This window comes from Epinephelus moara, chromosome 2 (genome assembly GCF_006386435.1).
Source record: "Epinephelus moara isolate mb chromosome 2, YSFRI_EMoa_1.0, whole genome shotgun sequence".
In the NCBI taxonomy this organism is placed as follows: Eukaryota; Metazoa; Chordata; class Actinopteri; order Perciformes; family Serranidae; genus Epinephelus; species Epinephelus moara.
Genome location: NC_065507.1, coordinates 39,940,649 through 39,964,332, shown reverse-complemented (window position 1 = coordinate 39,964,332; position 23,684 = coordinate 39,940,649). Strand labels below are relative to the sequence as shown.

The window sequence follows — 23,684 nt, the reverse complement described above, 5'->3', positions numbered from 1 at the left end:
CTCAAATCATGCAGCACTAATCCAGACTGAGGTCAGGCATGCACAGATGTGGGCCTGGGTCCCTGACGCGAGAGCCCCCTCGGTTTTCAAATTTCCTTCCGGCCCAACTTCTTCACCATTAAGATTCATTAACTACTTCATCTCTATCATCATCCATGCAAGACGGAGCTTAAACCGTAGCACCAGTCCCAAAATTCTCCCCGAACGCCATCCCCTTTTGTGATGATCATGCTAAGCCAGAAGTCATCCAAGCATACACAAACTCAGCCACCCCCACCCCTCCGTCCACAACCCGCAAAACGTACCCACTCTCTACAGCAGCCATCATTTTGGAGGCATGATCGCATTCGCTTAACAATTTGCTATCCATGCAGACCTGCACCACTTCATCATTCCAAGCATCCCATATCCTCAATTGCCAACTCTCGCTTTCCTGTTATTAATTCTAGAAATTCAGACAATTGGCACCAGCCTCCGACCTTCTTTCAACATTTTTACTTGGGTTGTCTCTTCGCACGGAGCCACTTATATCATTTGTAGGCAGAAAATTCTTGACCACAATAAAATTCCAGGGCACCATCTTATTTAATAAACATCACACATATGCGCTACGATCCAACGACATCGGAAACTCCCATGTGCTCTTGAAGCTCTCTTGGGGGCTCTATCCGATGCTGAGCTCACGAAGAGACAACTCCTCCACTCAGTCTCACTCCTGGGATCCCTCCTGCGTTTCTCCCTTTGACCCAACACATCCATCATCGCACTCGCCTGCTACCCAGAAAGCCAGCCTTCATCCCTAAACCCTCAGTCTTCCATCCCTTCAACCCTCATCTCTTCATTCCTTGATCCTTACCATGTCACCCCTAACTTTTCATCCATTTGGCCCTTGACCCTCATCCCCTCATCGCTACATCCCTCATCCCTTCATCCCTCATCCATTCGACTCACGACCCTCATCCCTTCATCCTCATCCTTTCATTCTCTAATCCCTCGATCCTCACGTTCAAAACTTCCATTCAGAAAACTGTGCTTTCACAAGGATGGTAAACGCAAAAGCATAGGCGGCGGGTAAGCCTGAAGTTAGGGAAGGCTAGTATCTAACCAACTATTATACACAGCGCCAGGATGAAACGACTGTCTCATATATTGGGTTAGTTGTTACTGCCACCTTGTGGTGCGTGCTTACACTAGCAGTTGATGTGCATGTATGTTGTGTAATCAAATAAAGATGACGACCCTATAGTCACCTTGAAATCTGTCTCTGTCTGACTTAATATGTAGACTGAGTATTTAAGACTAGACTAGGGAGACATAATAGACTGATCATGAAATATATAATTAATCAACTATGCAATAGTCTCAGAAGAACAGTACAATGAGATCCACTCACTCATAGAATTAATTAGATAGGCCTACTGTACTATAATGCAAATTAAGTGTTCAAATTAAGGCATACGGTAAATTAATGATTAACCATTGTCTTACCTTAATGCAGTTATATGCGACGCGTTGCCTTAAAGTGAACTTTTTAAAGTTGTCTGGGGAAAACGAACGTTTCTATTTCCCGAAATCTCTTTTGGGATATTCTGGCAGGATTGGCTGGGAAGGACCACTGTATTTTTCTCCCAAGTCAGTGTAAGTTGGACTACCAGCGCCAGCAGCATGGACTCCAGAGCTCTGGCTGGCATGGGCCGCGTGGCTGCATCCCTCTCCCAGCTCATGACTTCTCACAGGCCTGCAGGTGGCTGCAGGTGATCCGGGGTTAGCATGTCCACACTCAGCACTTGCTGTGGCTGCAGTGGAGGGGTCCCGGTTGCCAGTGCTGCTGGCCGCTTCTGAATGACTTTGACTTTGTTTATCTTTTGCTTTGAAAAAAGACCGTATATCCATTTTGCTTGGACTCATTTTCCAAAATCACGTGCCAAAGTGAATGAAAATGGCAGGTTGATGTTTACACAACAATGCTTTGCGCCATTGCGGACGGCACAGGATTTGATTGGCTATTTACAATGCTTTTTATTTTTTTAGCCTGCCCTACCCATAATCACCCTGTCTTGGCTGATTATTACCAGGGGGCAGCTGCAGCGACAACCTCACACACATAATATATAATGTGCACATTATTATATATGATTTCCAGCATAAAATTTGGGAAGGCTTAGGCTTCCCTAGCCTTCATTACCCGCTGCCAATGCGCAAAAGGTTACAGTTGAACTAGCAACTGGAGATATAAAATGTAATGCTTGTTAAAAGTGCCTCTTCATCTTCGTTTTCATTTCAGTTTTCATAATACTGTTAACAGTGGGAGTGTTTTAAGGGACACTACCAAATTTACATGTCAGAGTCAAAGTGGGGTGTCATCTTAAATTTATGAATCAGGAAATGTCACTTTACATCACTTCCTACCTTTTCTCTAACAGGTGGTGCTTCTCAAAGTCAAGGAAGGATCCTTAAATGCTTATTATTATTATTTTTTAAATCTTTAAACTAATCCAGTGAGACTAATTCATGTATCAGAAATTAGAATCAAGGTGACAGGTTGTATAGAAATTTAATTTAGGAATTTTTTTTTTACAACTACAAATAATTTCTACACACTTCATTTCTCCAGCAGTTTTTGACAGGTTTAAGGGGTGATTTACCGGTGCACACTTACTGATAATCATTTGAAAAGCTCAGCATCTCTCTACTAATGCTCTCAAAAACGTTGATACCACTGAGACAACTAGGATTTGTACCCAGGTTCATTGTAAACCCTGACTTATGTCTCTCACTGTTAAGAAGCAGAAACATAACTTCCGCAACATAATAATCATAATAATAATAATAATAATGATGCATTTTATTTATAACACACTTTACATTTGAAAACAAATCTCAAAGTGCTACATGTAAAAACATCATAATAAAAGACAAAAAAGACAAGGAAAAGAACATCAGAAATATATAAAGCAATCACAAGCAAAACATGTAAGGCATTTAGCAGCAAACAAAAGGGGAAATATAATTATAATTTATATGATTTCGTAAAAAGGAAGTCCTTTTCTAAACTTTCAGTTGTCTGTGGTGCCCTCAGGTGGTCAGGAAGGGCATTCCACAATTGAGGTGCAGTGGCACAGAAGGCTCGGTTGCCCATGGTGCTGAGCCTGGTCCTAGGGCGGACGAGACAGTTTGAGTTTTCGGAGCGGAGGGATCGTGTAGGGTTTGTGGAATGAGCAGTTCTTTGCGGTAAGGGGGGGTATTGCCATAGATGCACTGATGAATGAGGAGGGAGATTTTGTACTGAATTCTGGCAGAGATGGGAAGCCAGTGGAGTGAGTGGAGAATGGGTGTAATGAGTTGTAGCCACTGGAGGTTTTTGCCAGGGATCCCGATGAGAAGAGCGCTGCAGTAGTCTAGTCTGGAGGAGACAAAGGCGTGGACTAGTTTTTCAGAATCTGATAACGTGAGAGTTGGGCAGAGTTTGGCAATATTTCTAAGATGGTGGAAGGAAATCTTGCAGAGGTGTTTGATATGAGCTTCGAAGGTGAGATGGGGGTCAAATCAAAGGGTTACAGAGGAGTGTGAGCCAGTTTTAATGTAAAGTTGTGTGTCACGCATAACAATGGAAAGATATTCCATGGCGACTTATGACACGACCGAGGGGGAACATGTATAAGGTGAAAAGGATGGGGCCCAGGACTGACCTCTGAGGGACCCCACAGGTGAAAGTATGCATCTGGGAATGTGCATTGCCAAAAGAGATGTATTCTGATCTGTCAGTGAGGTAGGAATGAAACCAGTTTAAGGCAGTGTTGGTGAGTCCAATGGAGTGATTAAACCGGTTGAGGAGTATGGTATGGTCCACAGTGTCAAATGCCGCTGACAGATCAAGGAGGACAAGGAGCAAAGGTGAACTGGCGTCTGCTGCCATCAGCAGGTCATTTGTGACCCTGACGAGGGCTGTTTCTGAACTGTGAGCAGACCGGAAACCAGACTGGAATTTTTCAAAGAGGTTATTATTTTTTAGGAGATCCTGAAGGTGGGCAGAGACTACTTTTTTCAGAACTTTGGAGAGGCACAAACTTCTGGGTCAAGTGTGGGTTTTTGAGAAGTGGCCTGATAATAGCGGTTTTGAGGGCAGCTGGGACATATCCGGTCTGGAGGGAGAGGTTTATTACAGCGGTAATATGGGGGCTGATGACAGAGAGGTTATTTTTTACTAAGATTGTGGGGAAGGGGTCCAGGGCACAGGTGGAAGGTTTCATCCTCCTGATGATGTCCTCCACTTCTGAGAGGCAGACACCTGGGAAGCAGCTGAGGGGCTGGAAAAATGCAGCTTGTGTGTCAGTGGTCGGAGCAGGTGGAGCGGAGAAACCAGAGAGGCCAGAGCGAATTGAATCAATTTTGGTTTTGAAAAAAGCCATGGATCTGTAGTTTCTGAGAGTGAGGGGGTCTGTGGATTGAGAAGATGATTAATAGTGGAGAACAGATGCTTAGAATTTCCAGGGCTATTGTTGATAATGCCAGAGTAGTAGTGAGATCGTGGCTCCCTAAGGGACTTTGCGTAGGCCTGTTGGTGTTCCCGGTAAGCCAACTTGTGGACAGTGGGACCAGAGGCCTTAAAACGCCGCTCAAAGACACGCCCAGCTGCCTTCATTTTGTGTAGCTCATTTGTGAACCAGGGGGCCGAGTGGGAGAAAGAGACTGCTCTAGTTTTGATAGGTGCATGGTAGTCCAAGATGCTGCTCAGGGTTTTATTGTAGAAATCCACTGCGTCATTAGCTGATGAGAAGTGAAGAGAGAGGAGATGCTGGAGGTCGACTGTCATGGATTCAGGGTTGATATTTTTCAGGTTTCTGAAACAGATTTGGCGTTGAGGCTTAGTAAGGGGTGACAGAAATGGCAACTCCATGGAGACGGTTTTATGGTCAGAAACACCCAGATCGTATACCAGCAGATTGCCAAGAGGGGCGGAGTCAGTGATAACTAGGTCAAGAGTGTGTCCCCTGGTGTGTGTGGGGACGTCCACAATTTGGTTGAGATTAAAACAGTCCAGTAATTGGTGAAATTCAGCTGCAAGACGGCAAGAAGGAGAGTTGATGTGAATATTCATATCTCCGAGTACAATAATGTTGGCAGATGTTGTGCAAAATGTTGAAAGAAGATTGTACATTTCAGAAATGAAGGAGGGATTTGGTTTGGGTGGCCGGTAGATGAGGAGTATTGTCATGTGAAATGGAGGCTTGCATTTAAATGCCAGGCATTCGAAGGAGGACAGCTCAGGCAGGGACAGAGGGGATACATCCAGATCACTGCGGTGGATGGCTGCAAGACCACCGCCACGACCCGTGCTGCGGGCTCTCTGGAGGTAGCAATAGCTAGGGGGACAGGTCTCATTTAATACCGAAAAAACATCTGGTTTCTGCCAGGTTTCTGTGAGGCACATGAGGTCTAAACAGTTGTCCAGGATGTGGTCGTGTATGAGGCAGGATTTGTTTGTCAGGGATTGTGCATTAAACAGTTTAATTTTGAGCGTGTGTGATATGTTACGTCTCGGAATTTGCCGAAGTAGGCTAAAATCCACTCCACATTGTCTATTGTGCTCAATTGACAGACTCTGTTTAGTGATTTGTGATTTAGTGGCAGCTGTAAATTCATGTAAAGACGGACGATTACCAATAAAAGTGTGTATTGGTTGACGGTCAGTGTGAGGAGTAGGCAGTGATCTGCAGTGTCTGGTGGGGAATCTTGATGAAAGAGTAGGTGACTCTCTAAAAAGCACAAATGTGTCAATAGTGAGAGAATTTAAAACAGGACGTGACAATGATGAACAGTAGGGGGGCTAATGTTGGGAGACGTGGGTTGAGGTGAGAAGGGGGCGTAAAATGTAAACATGTCATGCACACCTGGCGCACTGTACCATGTGTAGTATGTTGGCTGTTAGCATGCGGCTGCCAATCTGTTTGGGTGAAGTCCATCGTTCCAGTAGAAGGATGGCCTGTTCCAAAATAGATTAAAGTTATCAATGTAGATAAAGCCCTGGGTCCTGCAGGCTGCCTGAAGCCAGGAGTGGAGGTACAAGAGCCTGCTAAAACGTTCCGCTCCACGTCCGAAAGTGGGTAGAGGGCCACTGATGAAGATGGATTTTCCAGAGTCTCTTAGAAGGCTGAACAGATTATCAAAATGCCCCTTGATCTCTTGGGAATTTCTGTAAACCACATCATTTGTACCGACATGAAGGAGGACCTGCTCTATGGAGGATGGGAGTGCATGCAGTAGGTTTGGGAGATTAGCCAGAATTTTTGTTGTTGTGGCTCCTGGAAAGCATTTTGTGGTGGCATTGAAAAAACTAATGTTTTTTATTACTGAGTCACCCACTATTAAGGTAGTTGGGGGAAAAAGGGGACAAGGAGGCTAGCACCGTGGCTTTACCGGAGAGGGTGGCAGGAGCTGCGGTGAGGCAGCGGAGGGTGGCAGGTGTTGCGGTGGAGGAAAGGACCGTGTGCCCGATCAGGATGGGGGAGACCCCCGGAACGTCTAAGTACTGCCTCCTTCAAAAGCCTCCGGTGTGACGCAGTGGATGCCGCCTGGCGTGGTAGCTGCAGTTCTGGTCCAGCAGTAGAGCGGCGCCAGACACCGCCGGTCGCCAGCGAGGACAGCAAGCTACCAGAACGAGGAGCCGTAGAGACAGCACCGGCCGATGGGGAGGAAGCCGCAGCTCCCCCGGAGCCACCAGAGCGAGGACCCGGAGAGAGAGCACCAGCCGATGGGGAGGATGGACTAGTGTCTGCGTTTACACCAAGATGAGACAAAGCCTCATAACGGTTGGAGAGTTTGAGGCAGGATGGTGGGACAGCACTGACCGAGGCATTCTTTCTGTCACAAACCACCTCAGTCCAGGGCAGCAGGCGGATAGGTGTTGAACAGAAGCATGGCCGCGGGCAGGTAGAGGGATCCCAGTGCACCGTGTCCTGGAGAGCCGCTGTGAGCAAGGAGATCCGAAGCGACTGCTCGTGAGCCACGTCAATGCAGGCAGACAGTAAGGCAGTTTTATTCGAGTCAAAGTCAAAGTATTCGTCAGAGAGCCGACGGTTATCTTCCCTGAGGTTTGTGATTGTTTTGTTTGCTTTTCTTAGCAGGAGTTCCTTTTCAGGGTGCATAGGAGTAGCCATGGAAGTAGCACTTAGCTTAGCCAATGTAGCTAATTAGCCTGCAGCCTGTGTAGTCTCTTGGCCATGTTAGTCTGGAGGTTTAAACTCATGTCTTCTCACAAAGTTGGTGATTAAAACTTAACTTTCATCTCTGTCAGAGAAAACTGATCTGAGTTCAGACTGTTTACTTACAACACAGCTACATAACTGAATTACAGCTCACAACTCACACTAATGGCTGACACTGTTTCATTGTGACTGTTGTGTGTGCTGGCTAGTGAAACATCCCGCCACAGACAATTTACTTGAGTTTACCAGCATGTCACTCATGCAGCACTTGAAGATAATTGCAAGCATGGCTGTTATTGGCTTTCAATATCTGGCAGTCCACCACAAACATTTTCGTTTTGTCTCGTCAACAAAAATGAAACATAGATTTCATCTTAGTTTTTATTATCTAGATCTGTTTTTAGCTCCATCATCATCTCATTTTCATCATGGAAAAAAGGTTGATGATAAAACTTTTTCATTATAGTTTTTGTCAATGATATTAACACTGCTTGGCAGGACCCGTCCAACAATGGAAACATCCTTTACCTTGAGAAGCACCAGGAGTGTCTACACAGAAAGTGTTTCAGGCATGTTTTTCAGTCATCTGTATTACATGTATCTGATGCAGTCTACAGATGTCTACACAGGCTGCATACTGGCTCGTGTTTGAAAAACTTTTAAAACGACATGTAATGTAAAGCAGTTATTTGTGTGAGCAGATCTATAAAATGAAACGAATATTATGACAATCATAATCCATCGATCCATAATCCATCCCCAGAGCTGGCAGGTACAGTAGCTCTTCAGACAACCTATGTAAGCCAACATAACTGTATCTTTACTGTCATCAAAGTGAGAGGAGAGAATAGACTCTCCCTCCACTTTACAAACAGTATATATACAGCAACTATGTGTTTTTGTTTAAGGGTGTGTGAGGGGTGTTAGGTTGAGGAAAAGCAAGGCAGACCAGAGAAGTGAGAAACTGCATGGAGAGAACGTCAGGCCACACAGAATACCGACAGAGCGTTTACCTGCCCCTGCGTTCTGCCCGTATGCCGTGTAGCCGCTGCCTCTTCCACGGGTCCCCCTACCTGAGCCGCGAACTGCTGCTACTGCCGCTGCTGCCACCGGTCCGTATGCCGTTGCTGGGAAGCCTGAGAAAACAACACAGAGGAGGGCAGTTGGGATTCTTTTCTTCACTTACTGTGTCCTCCTGCTCTTCTTTATCGAATGTAGCTACAACAGCAAGACACATCCTGGCTCCATGGTCAGTTTTCAATATAACTCATGAAAACTGCTAAATACAATTCTTTTGCTTGGCGATGCCTGCACTTGAGAATCTGGACATCAGTACTGACGAGACTGCCGTCTTTTTATGTCGGGGCTGCAGCACACTTGGATCACTACGGATGAGCGTGTTGGAGATAATTTGTGGTTTCAATTTTGTGTTCTTGGACGTTAGTCTGGGGCGCCGTCAGCCATTAGGTGTGCTAGCCACGCCCCCCGCCAATCTCCGCAAGGGATGTGAGGACTCTAAAACTTCACCAGGGCCTCTGTCGGCATATGGGTGAGTAGATAACGGCTGAATTTTCATTTTTGGGTGCACTATCCCTTTAAGACGTTGTAGATAACTTTTTTCAAGTTTAGCAATTCAAGCCGAGTATGAACTTTCTTGCAACTGTAAAGATTCAAGGCCCTGACACACCAGGCTGACTATTGGCCATTGGTTAATGTCGGGACACTGGTGAGCGTCTGTCACCATTGTTGTTGTGGTTTGTCATGCACCATTGGCACTAGTTGACCCTTGTTGGTGGGTTTTTTGCCAATTCAGCATGATGAACAGTGGACTGGCAGTTCGACACTGTGGACGAGAAGAGAAACGGAATTTAAGGAAGCAAACAAATGATTAAAGTCAAGTGGCAGAGATCAAAACAAACTTGTTATATTGGTTGTTATACCGTTTTTTTTCCCTGTTAAAGGGGTTTTTTTGGGGAGTTTTTCCTTATCCGCTGCGAGGGTCATAAGGACAGAGGGATGTCGTATGCTGTAAAGCCCTGTGAGGCAAATTGTGATTTGTGATATTGGGCTTTATAAATAAAATTGATTGATTGATTGATTGATTGGTAAGATTATGTGCTAAGTGGCTAACTAGCGTCTTATATCTGTCCGTTTTTCCGTTTTACCTTTTTGAGTGACCAATACAGAATACCGCCCACTCTGGTATGGAGAGTAATTTCCAGCCTGTTGGCTGTAGTCTTTGTTCTAGCACAACTTTTTGGCCAAGACACAAGCAACGAGAGATGACGCAACACTCTGCTTTTGCTGCAACTAGCTTCTTTTTTTTTTTTTTAATGTTGGTTTGGTGTGTCTTGGCCTTAGAGCAAGCCACTTACCGTATAATGCTGATTACCCAGTCTAAAGAGATCCCTATCCAGGGTAAAGATCAACCCAAAGCCATTATACTGGTTAATTCTCAAAACATGAAGGTTTGATCCTTCTTTAGATGATCTCCCTCAGCAATTTACTGGGAGTCTAGAGAAACCAATGAGATGCAACAACCATGTCCCAATTTTCATCGGTTGTATCATAATGAAGTCTGAATCTTTAATACAAATGTTTTTTAACCAAGAAGTCCATTATAAATTGTCTTTGTACTTAAATAAGAACAAATCTATTAATTACTTCATACCTACTCACTATTTCACCCATTGTCTTAAAGACCTATCAATTGACTAATGACCTATTTGAATCATGGATTGTATAAAGACCCACTTTCTTTCTTTTTTTTTTTTTTGCAACTTCACTGTTGATATAGTTACTGAACTCTGCCTTTGGAAGGCAGGATTGATTTTATCGTTGTTTTTTTGTACCACCTTAGGTGTATGTTTTAGTGTGGATGCTGTTTTTGTCAAACTTCTGTATTATGTTTTCTGTTGGAGGAAGCTGTCATGTACAACAGAGTATTCTCATTCCCAGGTTGTCAAACAAAAATGCTTTGTCACGCCTCCTCAGTGCCTTATACTGATGTACACAGCTTCCTTTGACGTCTGTGCATGACAAACAACACTTTTGTTCTTCCATATGTTAGTGAGTCGGAATAATTCTGAACTGACAGACGCTTGACTGCTGTTTGCAATCAGTATACTACCACGCCCCCATTTCTCTTTATACATAGATGTCCCAGGGCTATCTGCTTTTCCCTCTGAAATGTCCCTGTAGGAAACCAGGAAACCTATGGTGAACAGGACTTAAACCGAAGAAGATGCTGTTTCAGGGAACTCCACAGCTACATCAAAACTTGTCTTGGTGGTCACAAATGGCTGATAAGCTATTTGTTACTCTCTTCAAACATGTTATATCCACCTAGTCTCACTCTGAAGTTGTTGAAAACCAGCGCTTGGTCAGTGAAATCCAGCGTCAGACGCCAATGAAAAAAGCTGTCCTTTCACGTTGGCATGATATGTGTCCAGTCGTTGTAACTGTTTAAGCAGGAAACAAACAAAAGTTAAGGCAATGGATATCTGAGTAGGACGGGCAGGAGGGGTAGTGGTTGGGTCCAGCAACCTCAGATTTTCACTTCCGGTAAGATTGTGAAGCCAAACCCTGTTCTTTTTTCAAAAAAACCCAACCACGTCCTTTTGTTGCCTTAACCCAACCATGTGTGTATGTTGTTGAAGGAAAAAATGTCAGTTTGCAGTGCTGTATGGAAGTAGTGCATTTATTTTGAAAGAGACTGTATGCAAACTGTACATTTCCTGTTTAAACAGAGGATGCATGTAACAGGCAGAAGTTGACATCCCAGAACATCAACAACCAACCCACCCAGGGTACCTTGCACATCATATCTCAACATGGAAAGTCCACAACCAAATGTTGATATGTGATGAGGTCAGAGTGAGAATGTGTTGAAACAAATTAAATAACGTTACATTGAAACAACAGTGACTTTTGGTTTTACACTGTATATGAACAGCAGTCTCTTGGGTAAAGGTCCCTGTTTGTTGGACCAATCCAGGTCCTCTCCCATCCACCCTATGCAGAGTTTCTCACTCTTTATACTGCGTCCGTTGCACTTAGTGTCAAATTGTAGTAACTCACGTGAGGTTTCTTAATGAACATGAGGGATTTTATTTTGTTACCTGACGAGCACAGTGTGCAGCTCGATCTCATCATTTCTCACAGTACACGGCATTGACTGTTTCTTGTTTTCTCTCTGTTTTAACTCCCAACAGCTGAAATTATCGTGCCACCTAGTGGACATAAGGAGTAACATATATTTCTCTCAATTCACACAGTTAAAACATCCCTCCCTCCTTAAGCAGGTTCTGTATCTCACAGGAACATTATAACTTTTTTTTTTTTAATGTGCCAACCAACACTATTAATGAGTCTCTCTTAGTTCAACTGAAAGTCTTTAAGATGAACCAGCGTCCTTTGGCCTTTTTGTTGTGCTCTTTTATTTGTCTTTCTTGTTTTTCCTTCACTTTCCTACTTAGGTCTGGGTGGATTGAATCCAGGTTGCAACGCAGCTTCCTCCTGAGAAGCAGCTCTGCTGGGGATAGACCTGTTGTAGTGTGAGGAGTCACTCTGTAGCTAAATAACACTCTGGCTACCTTAGCTGTCAGCGTGCCCTCTGGACATTTTTTCATCATTCTCTTGAATGTTTGTACCCCTCTCTCTGCTAACCTGTTACTGGCGGCATGGTAGGGTGTAGAGGTCACATGACGGATACCATTTTTGCTCAGGAAGTCTTTGAACTGGTGAAACAAGTGCCATTATCAGACATCAACAACTCAGGCAGTCTATGGTTACTGAAACTGGTACGCAGGCACTCAATTGTGGTGGCTGAAGTGGCAGACTTCACTGGATACACGTTCATCCATTTTGAATGTGCATCAATGAGCACAAAAAACAGTTTTTTCATAAACGGTCTGGCATAATCCATATGGATACGGCTCCAAGGCTTGTCAGACCAGTCCCAGGGGTGTAATAGAGCTGGTGCAGGGATGTTGCGGTGCTCTTGACTTGTTGTACAGCCCTTTACAGTATCCTTCAGTGCCTTGTCGAAGGTCAAATCCAGCTCTGACAACAGTTGGTGCTGTATGCGGTCATGTCCGATCCCACAAACCAGTCTGTCACGTATCATCACTGATAACTTGTCTCCGTAGTTGCAGTCTTGTGCTAATTTCCTCAGCACAGCAACATATTCCATAACTGTTTCTCCAGGCTTCCTGTTTCTGGAATTAAACTTCAAGCGCTGCACAATCTCGCTGGGTTTGGGGTTGAAATGGTCCTTTAATAACTTGACAAGTTCATCAAACGTCTTGTCTCCTGGCTTGGCAGGGCTGACTAGGTTCCTCATGAGGCTGTAAGTCTGACTGCCTACTGAACTGAGCAATCTAGTTTTCTGTCGACTGCATCGTCGATCTCATTAGCTTCAAAAAAGTGGTGGAGCACTTCACAATAGTGTTGCACGATATACTGGAAATCATTCAGGAGCACGCTGTGCGAGTACAGATTTCAACCAGCAGCAGAAATGAAAGGTTGTGGGTTGAACGGGGGTCACAGACAGGAATACGGCGGAGCACTATGGCCACCGCAAGATAACATGGCTTACCGGCGACCGAGAAGCCCGGCTCCAGGTCCAATAATTTCTTCTTCGTTGGTGTCATGACTGCCCAGAAGTACCTGAACAGCCGAGCCGTGGTGGCACATAGGTATGTAATGTGTCAGAGGAGAAATGAGCCATTCACATTTCTCTCTTTGTGGCAGGTAACGTTCCACAAACCTCACCGCACTGGCTGGTTGATTTTTATTTCATTTATTTATTTTATTTTGATCCCCGCTATGTTAATCACTTATTGATGCTGTTTTTGAAGTATGAATAAGTCAGTAAGTAATTTATTCCACTGAAATATCATTAATGTATTATAGAAAAGTGATTTATCTTTTTATAAATGACAAAAGGCACATTTGCCTAATTTTTGCTGTGGTATCGTGATACTACTCAGAACCGTGATACTTTCACTGGTATCGTACCGTGGGTCCCAATTTTGGTACCGTGACAACACTACTTCACAATATTCTGCCCACGTCTGGGTTTGGCTATCAAAAGGAGCGGTGCTTCCTACCATAGCCGCCACCATGCTTTTCCTCGGTAGAAAAGTCTGGTTCGTTATGCTAACTTAGCAACTTAGCAGAGAGTCTTACTCATTCGTCTGTGTTCCCATGAGGCATCCGCTGTAACTTTATCCTCATCGCCATTTATGTAGCATTCTCGGAACCCATCGGCTGTATTTGGCGTCTGACTTCTGGCAGACGGCGATACAGCCTCTGGGGGCAGGCCCCCGATTTTTTGGCATTCCGGTTTGATGTGGGCGGAGGAGGCGAATTTCTGTTTCCGACTTCCGTTTATATATATAAGTAAATATGCTGAACCATTGCGATGGATTCAGAGTTTGCAGTGACGCCAATTATGCTCCGCCTCATTAGTTCACTGCATGGACCATTTAACCTGGCAACAACTGCAGCCGGCTCAAACGTGATTGGTCAATATCACGTGGACAACAAACAGCCTACAACTGGAAACCAGGGCTCTTCCGCTCTTCTTTTTTTTGATGAACTACATTTATTCGGAGAAGATAAGATAAACCTTTCTTAAGCTCCAGTGGGGAAATGCTGAAATTATGAAAAATCATCCAAAGAATCTTTGATCTTAAGAATCTTTATGTTCTCTCTCCATCACCAAGACACCTTGGCCTGGGCCTGCCAGCTGAAGTTTGTGAGTGAACTGAACAAAGTCAGATTAGTAGAGGTCAATAGATAGACAGGGCCAGTGCCTTGCTTGCTCTCTCTGAGATGTCACCCAGGAAAAGCCTGTGCGGCATTAAATCAATTTCATGGATTCATTATTGGTGGAAAGATAAAGCCAATGTTTAGATTGCAGTGGGTTTCTGGGCCATGGCACTTAGTTTGTGCTTAGGGGTTTTTTGGGTCCTGGGACTGAGGACAATGACAGTGAAACAGCGCAAAGGACAAACAAGGTTGCTGTACATTTTCAATTTATTGACACTTCTACATTTTTTTAATTTTATTTCCTTCTTTTCTCTATTCTGCCCTGGTTCTTCTTGCATAGTAAGAATATGTTATCATTTCTTTTCTTCCTTTTATCATATAACATCTCTATACATTCCTTGGCTATCTGTTATGTTTGAATGGACTCCTGTGTACTCCAGATAAATAGAAATGACATATGGCAACAGTAGGTACCTCCAGACTCATCACTTATTGGATATTGTCTTCACCAGCCTGGGCTCATTCCTCTTTGACAAATGGGGAACAGAATGCAGCTGAGGGTTTGGGATGGAGAATTGTGATTTAGTGCCCACTTAAAAACAGTGATTGTGTGTTCCTCTGAACATCATTACCTTCAGCTTCAGACGAGGGAGATGCACTCCCTCATCATTAGCCAGGAGACCTTGTGTCTGCCTGTGAATGGAGGGGGGGTGGGGGGGTGAGGGTTTAGAAAGTGAGAGTTTTCACTGCTGGAGCAGAAGTAGGGATTGACTGAGAAATGATAGAGCTATGTTGCTCTGGACATCAAGAATCATAGCAAACTAACAGTGCTGTGGGTGGTCAGTCTGCAGTCTAGTTGTACGCTCATTACTTCCCAAACACAAGTATTGTCATTATAAACATACTATTTAAAGTACTCTAGCATTCAGGTAGCACACACAGGCAAGCATGTGTGTTTGAACTCTGCTGGTCAACACATTCTCACTTCGACCTCATCACATATCAACGTTTGGTCATGGACTTCCCATGTTGAGATATGACGTGCAAGGTATCCTGCATGCGTTGGTTGTCGACGTTCTGGGACACTGTGTCAACGTTTGCCTGTGACATGCATTGTCTGTTTTCAAAATACACTTCTGTTTTCACAGGAAATGTACAGTTTGCATACAGTCTCTTTCCGAATGAACGCACTACATTGGTACAACACTGAGAATTGTCTTTTGTTTCATTCAACAACACATGCATGTGGTTGGGTTTAGGCAACAAAAGCACATGTTTGGGATTAGGAAAAAGGAATAGGGTTGGCTTTACCTTCATATGGGAACACTGGCCTCCTGGGTGAAAGTCGACCTGCCCTACTCGGACTTTCGCCCCCTTAACTTACGTGGTTGTCTGGCCACGTTGGGGAGAGACACTTATTCTGTAATGGTGACCGGCTGCGTATCATGCCGACTTGAAAGGATGGCCTTTTTTGTCAGTGTCTGATGCCAGAAGTCACTGACCAAGTGCTAGTATTTGACAACTTCAGAGTGAGACCAGGTTGGACTGGTGCATTTCATTGAGTGTTGTTCAAACACACATTACATTACACACTACTTTTCCTTGTACAAGACTGTTTATGTGGATGAGTTTCAAATTGTAAGATTTTAGCAAAAATGCATGCGGCTGGGAAGTACTGAGCGTACAACTGGATAAATGAGACATGAATTATACTGCAGGAGTTGCGTGACAGTTTGTGCGGACAATCTTGGAACCTGCAATGTCTAATGACAATAAAGTTTTCGGGGGTAAGTATTCCTATACGAGAGTTGTGCTCAACAATATGCAGCACTCTCTAAATTGTTTCATTTTCTTGCACAATCAAATCACACAACTCTCTTCCTCATAAGCACAATTTATCCTCACACTCATGTACATTATACTTCTAATATGCAATTATTATGTAACACACAAAAAGTCTTTCTGTCTATTGAAGAGTCTCCTGGTGTAGGAGGCATTTCTGGTAAAGACAGTTTGCTTGCTGTGCTTACAGAACCACAGCACTATTCTTGCTGAATAAATTAGTTTGAGACGTGACAATGACAGAGTGGGGAAAACAATCACTGGTCTCTACTGAATTGAGGAAGGTGCTCCACTGTGTCACAACGGGTCCTGAGGCAGTGTGGGAATGGAAGAATACTCTCAACATGCCAAATGATCATTACAAGCATCATCATGCTATTTGACTTGACTTATGCCCCAGCAGTTCCCCAGGCTATGGCTAATGTAATCTTTTCACCGTTGTTACTGAAGCATGTTTGGCACGGGATTATGTGCAGATTTTGAAATTACAGTTTGGGTTTTTACTGTTTTTATTGACTTGGCATTGCCTACAACCACCAATTCCTAGTGCCATGAAATTGTGCAGATGTAGCCAGTGTTAATTGGTAGCCTATTAAAAAGCATGCAAGGTATATTAAAGATCTGATTTACCTCCAAGCAGGTGTTAAGATGACATAAGTAGCCTTGCGGGAAGATATTGCAGCCTGTGCCTTCAGGAGAGAGTGCATCTACAGAGGCCGACATAACCAACACATTCGACATTTAGTCATGGACTTGTCGAGATATGACATGCAAGGTATCCTGGGTGAGTTGGTTGTTGATGTTCTCGGACGCCGTGTCAACTTCTGCCTGTTACATGCATTGTCTGTTTTCAAATACACTTCCGTTTTCACAGGAAATGTACAGTTTGCATACAGTCTCTTTCAAAATAAATACACTACGTCCATACAACACCGCAAACTGACATTTGTCCCAACCAGTTAGCTCCGCTGGTAGCGCTCTGGATATGTCACCCCATGTATTGTTCTGATTGGTCGTAGTGTTATCCAATTGCGTGCAGGGACATTTCAGAGGGAAAGCAGATAGGGCTGGGACATATTTATTTATAAAGAGAAATGGGGGCATGGCAGTATGTTGATTGCAAATAGCGGTCAAGCACCTGTCAGTTTAGAATTATTCCGATTCACTAACATATGGTAATAACCGAACTGGCATACAGTGGAGCTTGACTGAACAACTAGAAGAACTGGATTTTGCGGACGATTTAGCACTCCTAGCACATACCTACCAACAGATGCAGGAAAAATCACGCAATCTAGAGATATCTGCTGCTTCACTCGGACTCAAAATCAACTAATCAAAAGCCAAGGTAATGCGCATCAACAACAAGAACAACTCTCCAATAATCATGGATCAAAATCAGTTAGAGGAGGTAGCCAGTTTTACATACCTTGGAAGCATAATTACTATGGATGGAGGAGCGGATGAAGATGTCATGGCCAGAATAGAAAAAACAAGGACAACATTCAACATTTTAAATATAATCTGGAAAGCAAAAAACATATCACTCAAAACTAAACCTGCAAATTTTCAACTCAAATGTCAAATCCACCCTACTCTACGGATCAGAAACCTGGAAGATGACCACCAACATCCGCAACAAACTCCAGACATTCTTCAACTGCTGCCTCTGATGCCTCCTTGGAATCTACTGGCCCAGCACCATCTCAAATGTGAACTTGTGGGATCTAACTAAGCAAGAACCGTTAGAAAGCCAAAACAAGAGGAGAAAATGGAATTGGATAGGCCACACACTCAGAAGTCCAAACACCTCCATTATAAAACATGCAATAACATGGAACCCGCAAAGCAAGAAGAAGCAAGGGAGACCTAAAGCCACCTGGAGAAGAACCACAGAGGAGGAGATGAAGGCGGAAGGGCTCCACAGAGGAGGAGATGAAGGCGGAAGGGCTGTCATGGCAACAACTGACTAAGAGGGCACAAGACCTTAAGAGGATGGAGGAGTCTCGTCAATGGCCTATGTTCCTCAGGGAATTTAAAGGCCTAAGTAAGTAAGTACTAACATATGGACGGTGGTAAGAACAAAAGTGTCCGGTGTGCAAAAGTCATGAATCCCATTTTAGGTTTGCTTGAGCACTTACTTTTGTGTGCAAAGGGAGAACATTTCTACGCATTTATCAGTGAATGACGTCCATTGTGATGAAATCTCAGCCAGATGTAAATAGTATTTGTAAAGGTTAGTCACATTCCTGAGAACAGAATCTCATCTAACTCTGCCCCAACATATAAGTCAAGCCCAAGCGGCAACATACTATCCAGGGACTTTGACATGCAAGGCAAGAATTTTGCTTCCCTTGACCTTATATAAAAATCCAATCCATATAAAAATCCAAATCACAATAATTCTCTCTCTGAATTCTCTGCAAAAATGTGTTTGTTTAAATGTTACAACGAATGTGTATACCATCTTCTGCAATTTACACTTTTACTTTCCCCAAACTTTGATAAATCATTTATTGTAAAAGGTGACTAAGGCCTGTACAAATTGCTTACTTTTGACTGCTTACATCACTCATCAGAGAGAGAAGGGGGGGGGCAGAGAGAGAGAGAGACAGACAGACAGACAGACAGACAGAGACAGAGAGAGAGACAGACAGACAGAGAGAGAGAGAGAGAGAGAGAGAGAGAGAGAGACCTCTGGCTTTTGTCATTATCTCTCTTTTCCAAAAATGCATCCACCTTCATTTGTGATATTTGGAGACAGGTAGTGAGGACAGACACTACACAGCACAACATCACCTTCAAATTTTTGGACACACACACACACACACACACACACACACACACACACACACACACACACACACACACACAAAAGCTATTTTGGATGCCTCCAGTCTGAGCTAATGGTGCTTTTCACACATCTATTTTTGAAGGCATTAAGGCACAGCAAGAATCCAATTGGTACAGCCATCCATCCCTCCACTCAAAATAGACAACCTATTGTTGACACATTCTCTGTGAAAAACAAAGGCTTCTCTCCTCCATGCAACCAGTAAGGATTTTAAAGCCTGCAACCTCTAGCTGCCTCACTCCAGGTGAGTGTAACATCACACAGACTTTGAAAGGGCGGTTAAAATGCAGCTGCAGGGAGGCTGTTGACTCCCAGTCTGCAGTAAAAAAACAAGAGACATAAAGGGCTCTCTGAAGGACTCCCCAGCTGTGCTGGGCTCTCCAGGCAATCTGTAACATATGTGATATAATGTATAGTAACACAGATATCAAACTTCAGGCAAGCTCCTTCTTGGAGTGAACCATAGTTCAACCATAAACACAGTACATTTTAATGCAATTAAATGTACCTGGGGCTCTTCTCGAAGGTTCAAGTCTTGTTCATGTCCAGGTACATTTTCAGGGAATATTCAGAGATATACTAGGTGGGAATACTGTGGTGATAACAGCTTGAGAACCCTGGGTGTGATCTTGAAATGTGGATTCCTCCAGTACAATATCATTAACATATGTTTTAAACACAACTTTGTCCCTCTGTCCATTTTAGCCAGTAACACCACCTAGGCAAACATAAGTGTATCCTGTAGCTCTCCTTCTTGTACTTGATCACTGTTAAATATCACTTTAAGTGCACTTTTTCTGAAACAGCATGTGCAATTGATGGATGAATGTATTTGTTGCTTTTTACTGTTGTATTGTTTGCTGTGATTTCATACTGCAGACACATCGAAGGCAAATTTGCCGCTTGAAGAATAAAGCCTGTCCTGTCCGGTCTAATCCGGACTGGCTGGTATTGTACAGGTTAAGGAGCAGGTTATAAGCCCACTACGTGACATGGATGTAATAGTTTTCAAAAACCTGTGTGCATTTTATAAGTTGCATGCACGCTTTAGTAGAGTGTTTGCCCAATTTTAAAAATTACAAGTGTGCTGTAAGTTAGTCACATGCACACTTTACTAAGCATATGTGCCAAAATGTGGCCTGCAACAGATGGTAAGCCTTGTTGTTTTTAGCCGACATGATTTCTGGAAACTTGAGGCCCCTACCAGCCTGTTGTGAAGAATCACTGACTGACTCTTCTCTCCTCTCAAGAGGTCCTTGAGCATACAATCATAAATGTGTTCACGAAATTTGAGGCTGATTGTTCCAGTAGGTTGCAAGACACTGGAATAGCTTACTGAGATACTTAAGGGTCTGAGTCATCATTAATGTTATCAGTTTCACCTGTGCTTTCCCTACCATAACAAACCAGAAAGAATGCTGTGAATGCTGTCATTCTGAGAACCTTTTAGCTCATCTTGGACAAGACTCTTATCTATTCTGATCCCACAGTGATGTAACAAACTCCCAAATGAAGTAAGGACAGCAGATTTACTGTCCAACATACACCAATGAAACGCAGCTTAAAGCCTTTATCATTTCCACACCCTGTACACCTTCTTACGTCTTATTTCTTCAAACAAACAAAGAACAACAATAAGCACTAAACATGCTTTTAGTTTGTTTGGGAGGAATGCAGTTATGATGTATGATGACCTTTTGGCAAAATAATCAACAAAATGATGAAATAACCACAACCTCTGAACACTGCATAACGTGGTGGTAACGGTTAATGGACTTGCACTTGTGTAGCTCTCTAGTTTTCTGACCTTTCAAAATGCTACTACACTACAGAGTCACATTCATTCACTCAGACACACATCCACACACAGGTGGCCAAGGCTACTCTGTTTAAATGCACTCACACACTGATGGAACAGCCATGGGAAGCAATCTGGGGTACAGTATCTTGCCTTAGGATACTTTGACATGCAGACTGGAAGAGCCTGGGATCAAATCTTCCGATTAGTGGACAAGCTGCTCTACCTCCTGAGCCACAGCTGAGGTGGTGGTAGCACATATTGCATTGAAAATTTATGGTAGCAGCACAGTTGGGTTTAGACACCAAACTACTTGGTAAGGTCTTGAAAAAGATTGTGTTTTTGGTTAAAATAACTTTGCTTGATATGTATAGGATGTAAGTTTGTAAAGAACATTAAGTTAAAAGAGATCCACGTTAACTTTTAGTTTCACACGGAACACTAACAGCGGTCTCCTGGGTAAAAGATCCTATGTTTGTTTGACCTATCAACAACCTGATCTCCTCGCTAGATGGACTTTCTCACTCTTTATACTTCCTAGGGATTTGTATCATTAACCACTGCCCGTTGTGTGACATTGTTAAAACAGGGAATTTGTGTGTTCATCACGACAAAGGATCCTAATTGACTTTTATCCAAGGTATATTGTTTTTCATATATATGTATTGGGGTCCACCATTGGGGGGAGCGACTGTATGTACAAAAGAAATAGTATCTTCACTGCATCTAAGAAACAAGACATGTAAGTCATATGATTCCCCATCACCACTTGCCAGAGTCCTGCACCTGGTTGGGTACCCCGGGTACATATATATATCTGTATATCTATATCTATATCTATACCCATGTATATATAGGCCTATATATATATATATATATATATATATATATATTGCCACATCGGGTGACAAAGTCGTCACCTCCAGCGATAGTGAGCACAAGTTCTGCACAGAAATTAAGGAGGAGTGGGTTTATTTCTAGCATGAAACTAGCTAGCAAGTGATTTAACATATGTAACAATAACATTAGTATTCTTGTTAACTATCTTAACTTGATATATTGGCATCTATTAATTAGTCATCATTTAGCTAAAATTATCTACATAATGCAGTCCACAGCTTTCACCGATTGACTGTTTACACAACACACCCCCTTCCCTGCCGCTTCCTCAGTGGTCACTGTGACAGTTCCTCCTAACTCTCCCTCTCCCTCTAGCCCCCCCTGCAGGCCCATGACACCAATGCAACTTTTTCCAGCCAACTCTAGTGTGAGACTGTCATGTCTCAGGCCTGTTTTCCCAGAGTCCCAGTGTCAGTTAAGACTTGTCTTCCCTTTAGCAAGACGCAGGCGGGCAGGGGCGGACCCACGGTACCTGCGGCCACTAGCACCTGCACCCACTACTGCCTCAGCACAATCGAAGTCTATTAAAGTGGCACTGCTGAATGCCCACCCTGTTGCCAACAAATCATTCATTTTGAACGATTTATTTATTTCCAAAGATCTGGATTTTATGTTTCTCCCTGAGACCTGGCAAAAGAACAATGAATATGTGTTTATGAACGAGCTCTGCCCGCCGGGATGTTCTTTTAGCTGTGCCCCTCGGACCATGGGTCGTGGGGGGGACTGGCGGTGGTGCACAAGGACTGTTTCTCCTCCTGGAGAGTGAGCTCTGGAACTTTTACCTCATTTGAACTCTTAGTGACTAAATTTGGGCGTGTGTAGTGTAAGAGTTAATCCCTAATCAAGTAAAAGTGTTATACTGCATAAGTTGATTAAGAAACAAAGTCATATAACCATCATATAACCATGTTTTATGTATAAGGTCTTATAAAACCGATTGAAATGCATCTATATGTGTTAAAGCACTGTTATACATGTCAAGGCGTTCGCAATACAGAGTTATGAGCCGATATTGTATCCTCACTAAAGAACACACATAACCTATCATGTTCTGTATAATGATAACACACACACACACATTCAAATGCTTGTATTACCTGACACACATTTAAAGGTTTATATTGCATAAGAGCACAAGGGGCTGCATAAAGAAAGTCCCTAAGATTCACATGTTTTTTAAAAATAAAGTGAAAGCAAATCTAAAGCTAAGGATGGAAAATTTGGGAAATTCCAGACTCAAAATGAAAGTGATACACCATTAAAAACGGGCCTGTTCATGATTGGACAAAAAGAAAACGGCTGCCACCAATAGCTTTGGATTGGAGTGGGATGGATTAGCAGAAGGAGGTGGAGACTCTACCCAGTCTCCACCAGCATAAAAGCAGACGCGCTGAAAGTGAGTTTTCAGTCCAGCTCCGGAGCTTGACTCATTGAGTTGTGATGTGTTTGTTGCCTGCGAGCACATTAAACTCAGTTGCATCTGATTCTACGTGTCTCCAGTGATTTTTTAACCTCTGAGTATTTGAGTTTTTGATATCTAATGGAAGATAAAGAAAGTCCATTCAAGATGAAAAGAGCGAGGTCGGGAGCCATCTGGCCCAATTCCAGGCACCGATTTTCGCTTCAACACGTGCTAATCCATTTTATTGTGTTTCAATTTATCGCCCTCCTGGTGTTAATGGCTACTTTTTATCTGAATTCAGTGACTTCTTAGCTTCCATAATTAAATTTGAGAAAATCCTCCTTCTTGGGGATTTTAACGTGGCCGTAAATGACACCACAAACACCTTTGCAGTGAACTTCTTAAAAGTCACTGATTCTTTCAATTTTACCCAACATGTCAGCGGCCCAACACACATTAAGGGCAACACTCTGGACCTGGTTTTCACGTAGGGATTAAAATTAGACTTTATCGGCTCTGAGGAGCTGCTTGTGACTGATAACGAATGTATTCTCTTTAATGTGTCTTTTAACACTGATTGTACACTCAGAAAGCGTGTTATTTGTTCGCGTATGTTAAATGACCTGTCTGCCGTGAAAATCTCCTCTGTTTTCAACAACGGCATAGGGCAGCTTTTTGGTGATGAGAGTGATGCCAATTCTCTAGTTCACACTTTTAATTCACATTGTTCCGTTATTTTAGACGAGATTGCTCTAGGGATAGACCGATATGGATTTTTTAGGGCCGATGCCGATACCGATTTTTTTCCATCACCCTTAGCCGATGACCGATTATGGACTGCCGATTTTCTTGAGCCGATATTTGGGGCCGATACTGCTTTTGCTCCCTCAATTTACATAAAAAAAT

At 43.3% G+C, this 23,684-nt stretch overlaps 1 protein-coding gene across 4 annotated transcripts in view; it reads right to left on the bottom strand.

The window, feature by feature from the left end:
* LOC126397419 (RNA-binding protein Musashi homolog 2-like) overlaps positions 1 to 23,684 on the bottom strand; it is a 499,199-nt gene that overhangs the window by 51,398 nt on the left and 424,117 nt on the right. For 2 of the 4 annotated variants that reach the window (XM_050056179.1, XM_050056199.1), the window contains exon 11: positions 8,219 to 8,341. In XM_050056179.1, coding sequence (XP_049912136.1) covers positions 8,219 to 8,341 — 123 coding nt within the window. The remainder of the gene's footprint in view (positions 1 to 8,218; positions 8,342 to 23,684) is intronic. The other 2 variants (XM_050056189.1, XM_050056210.1) reach the window with 1 other exon arrangement.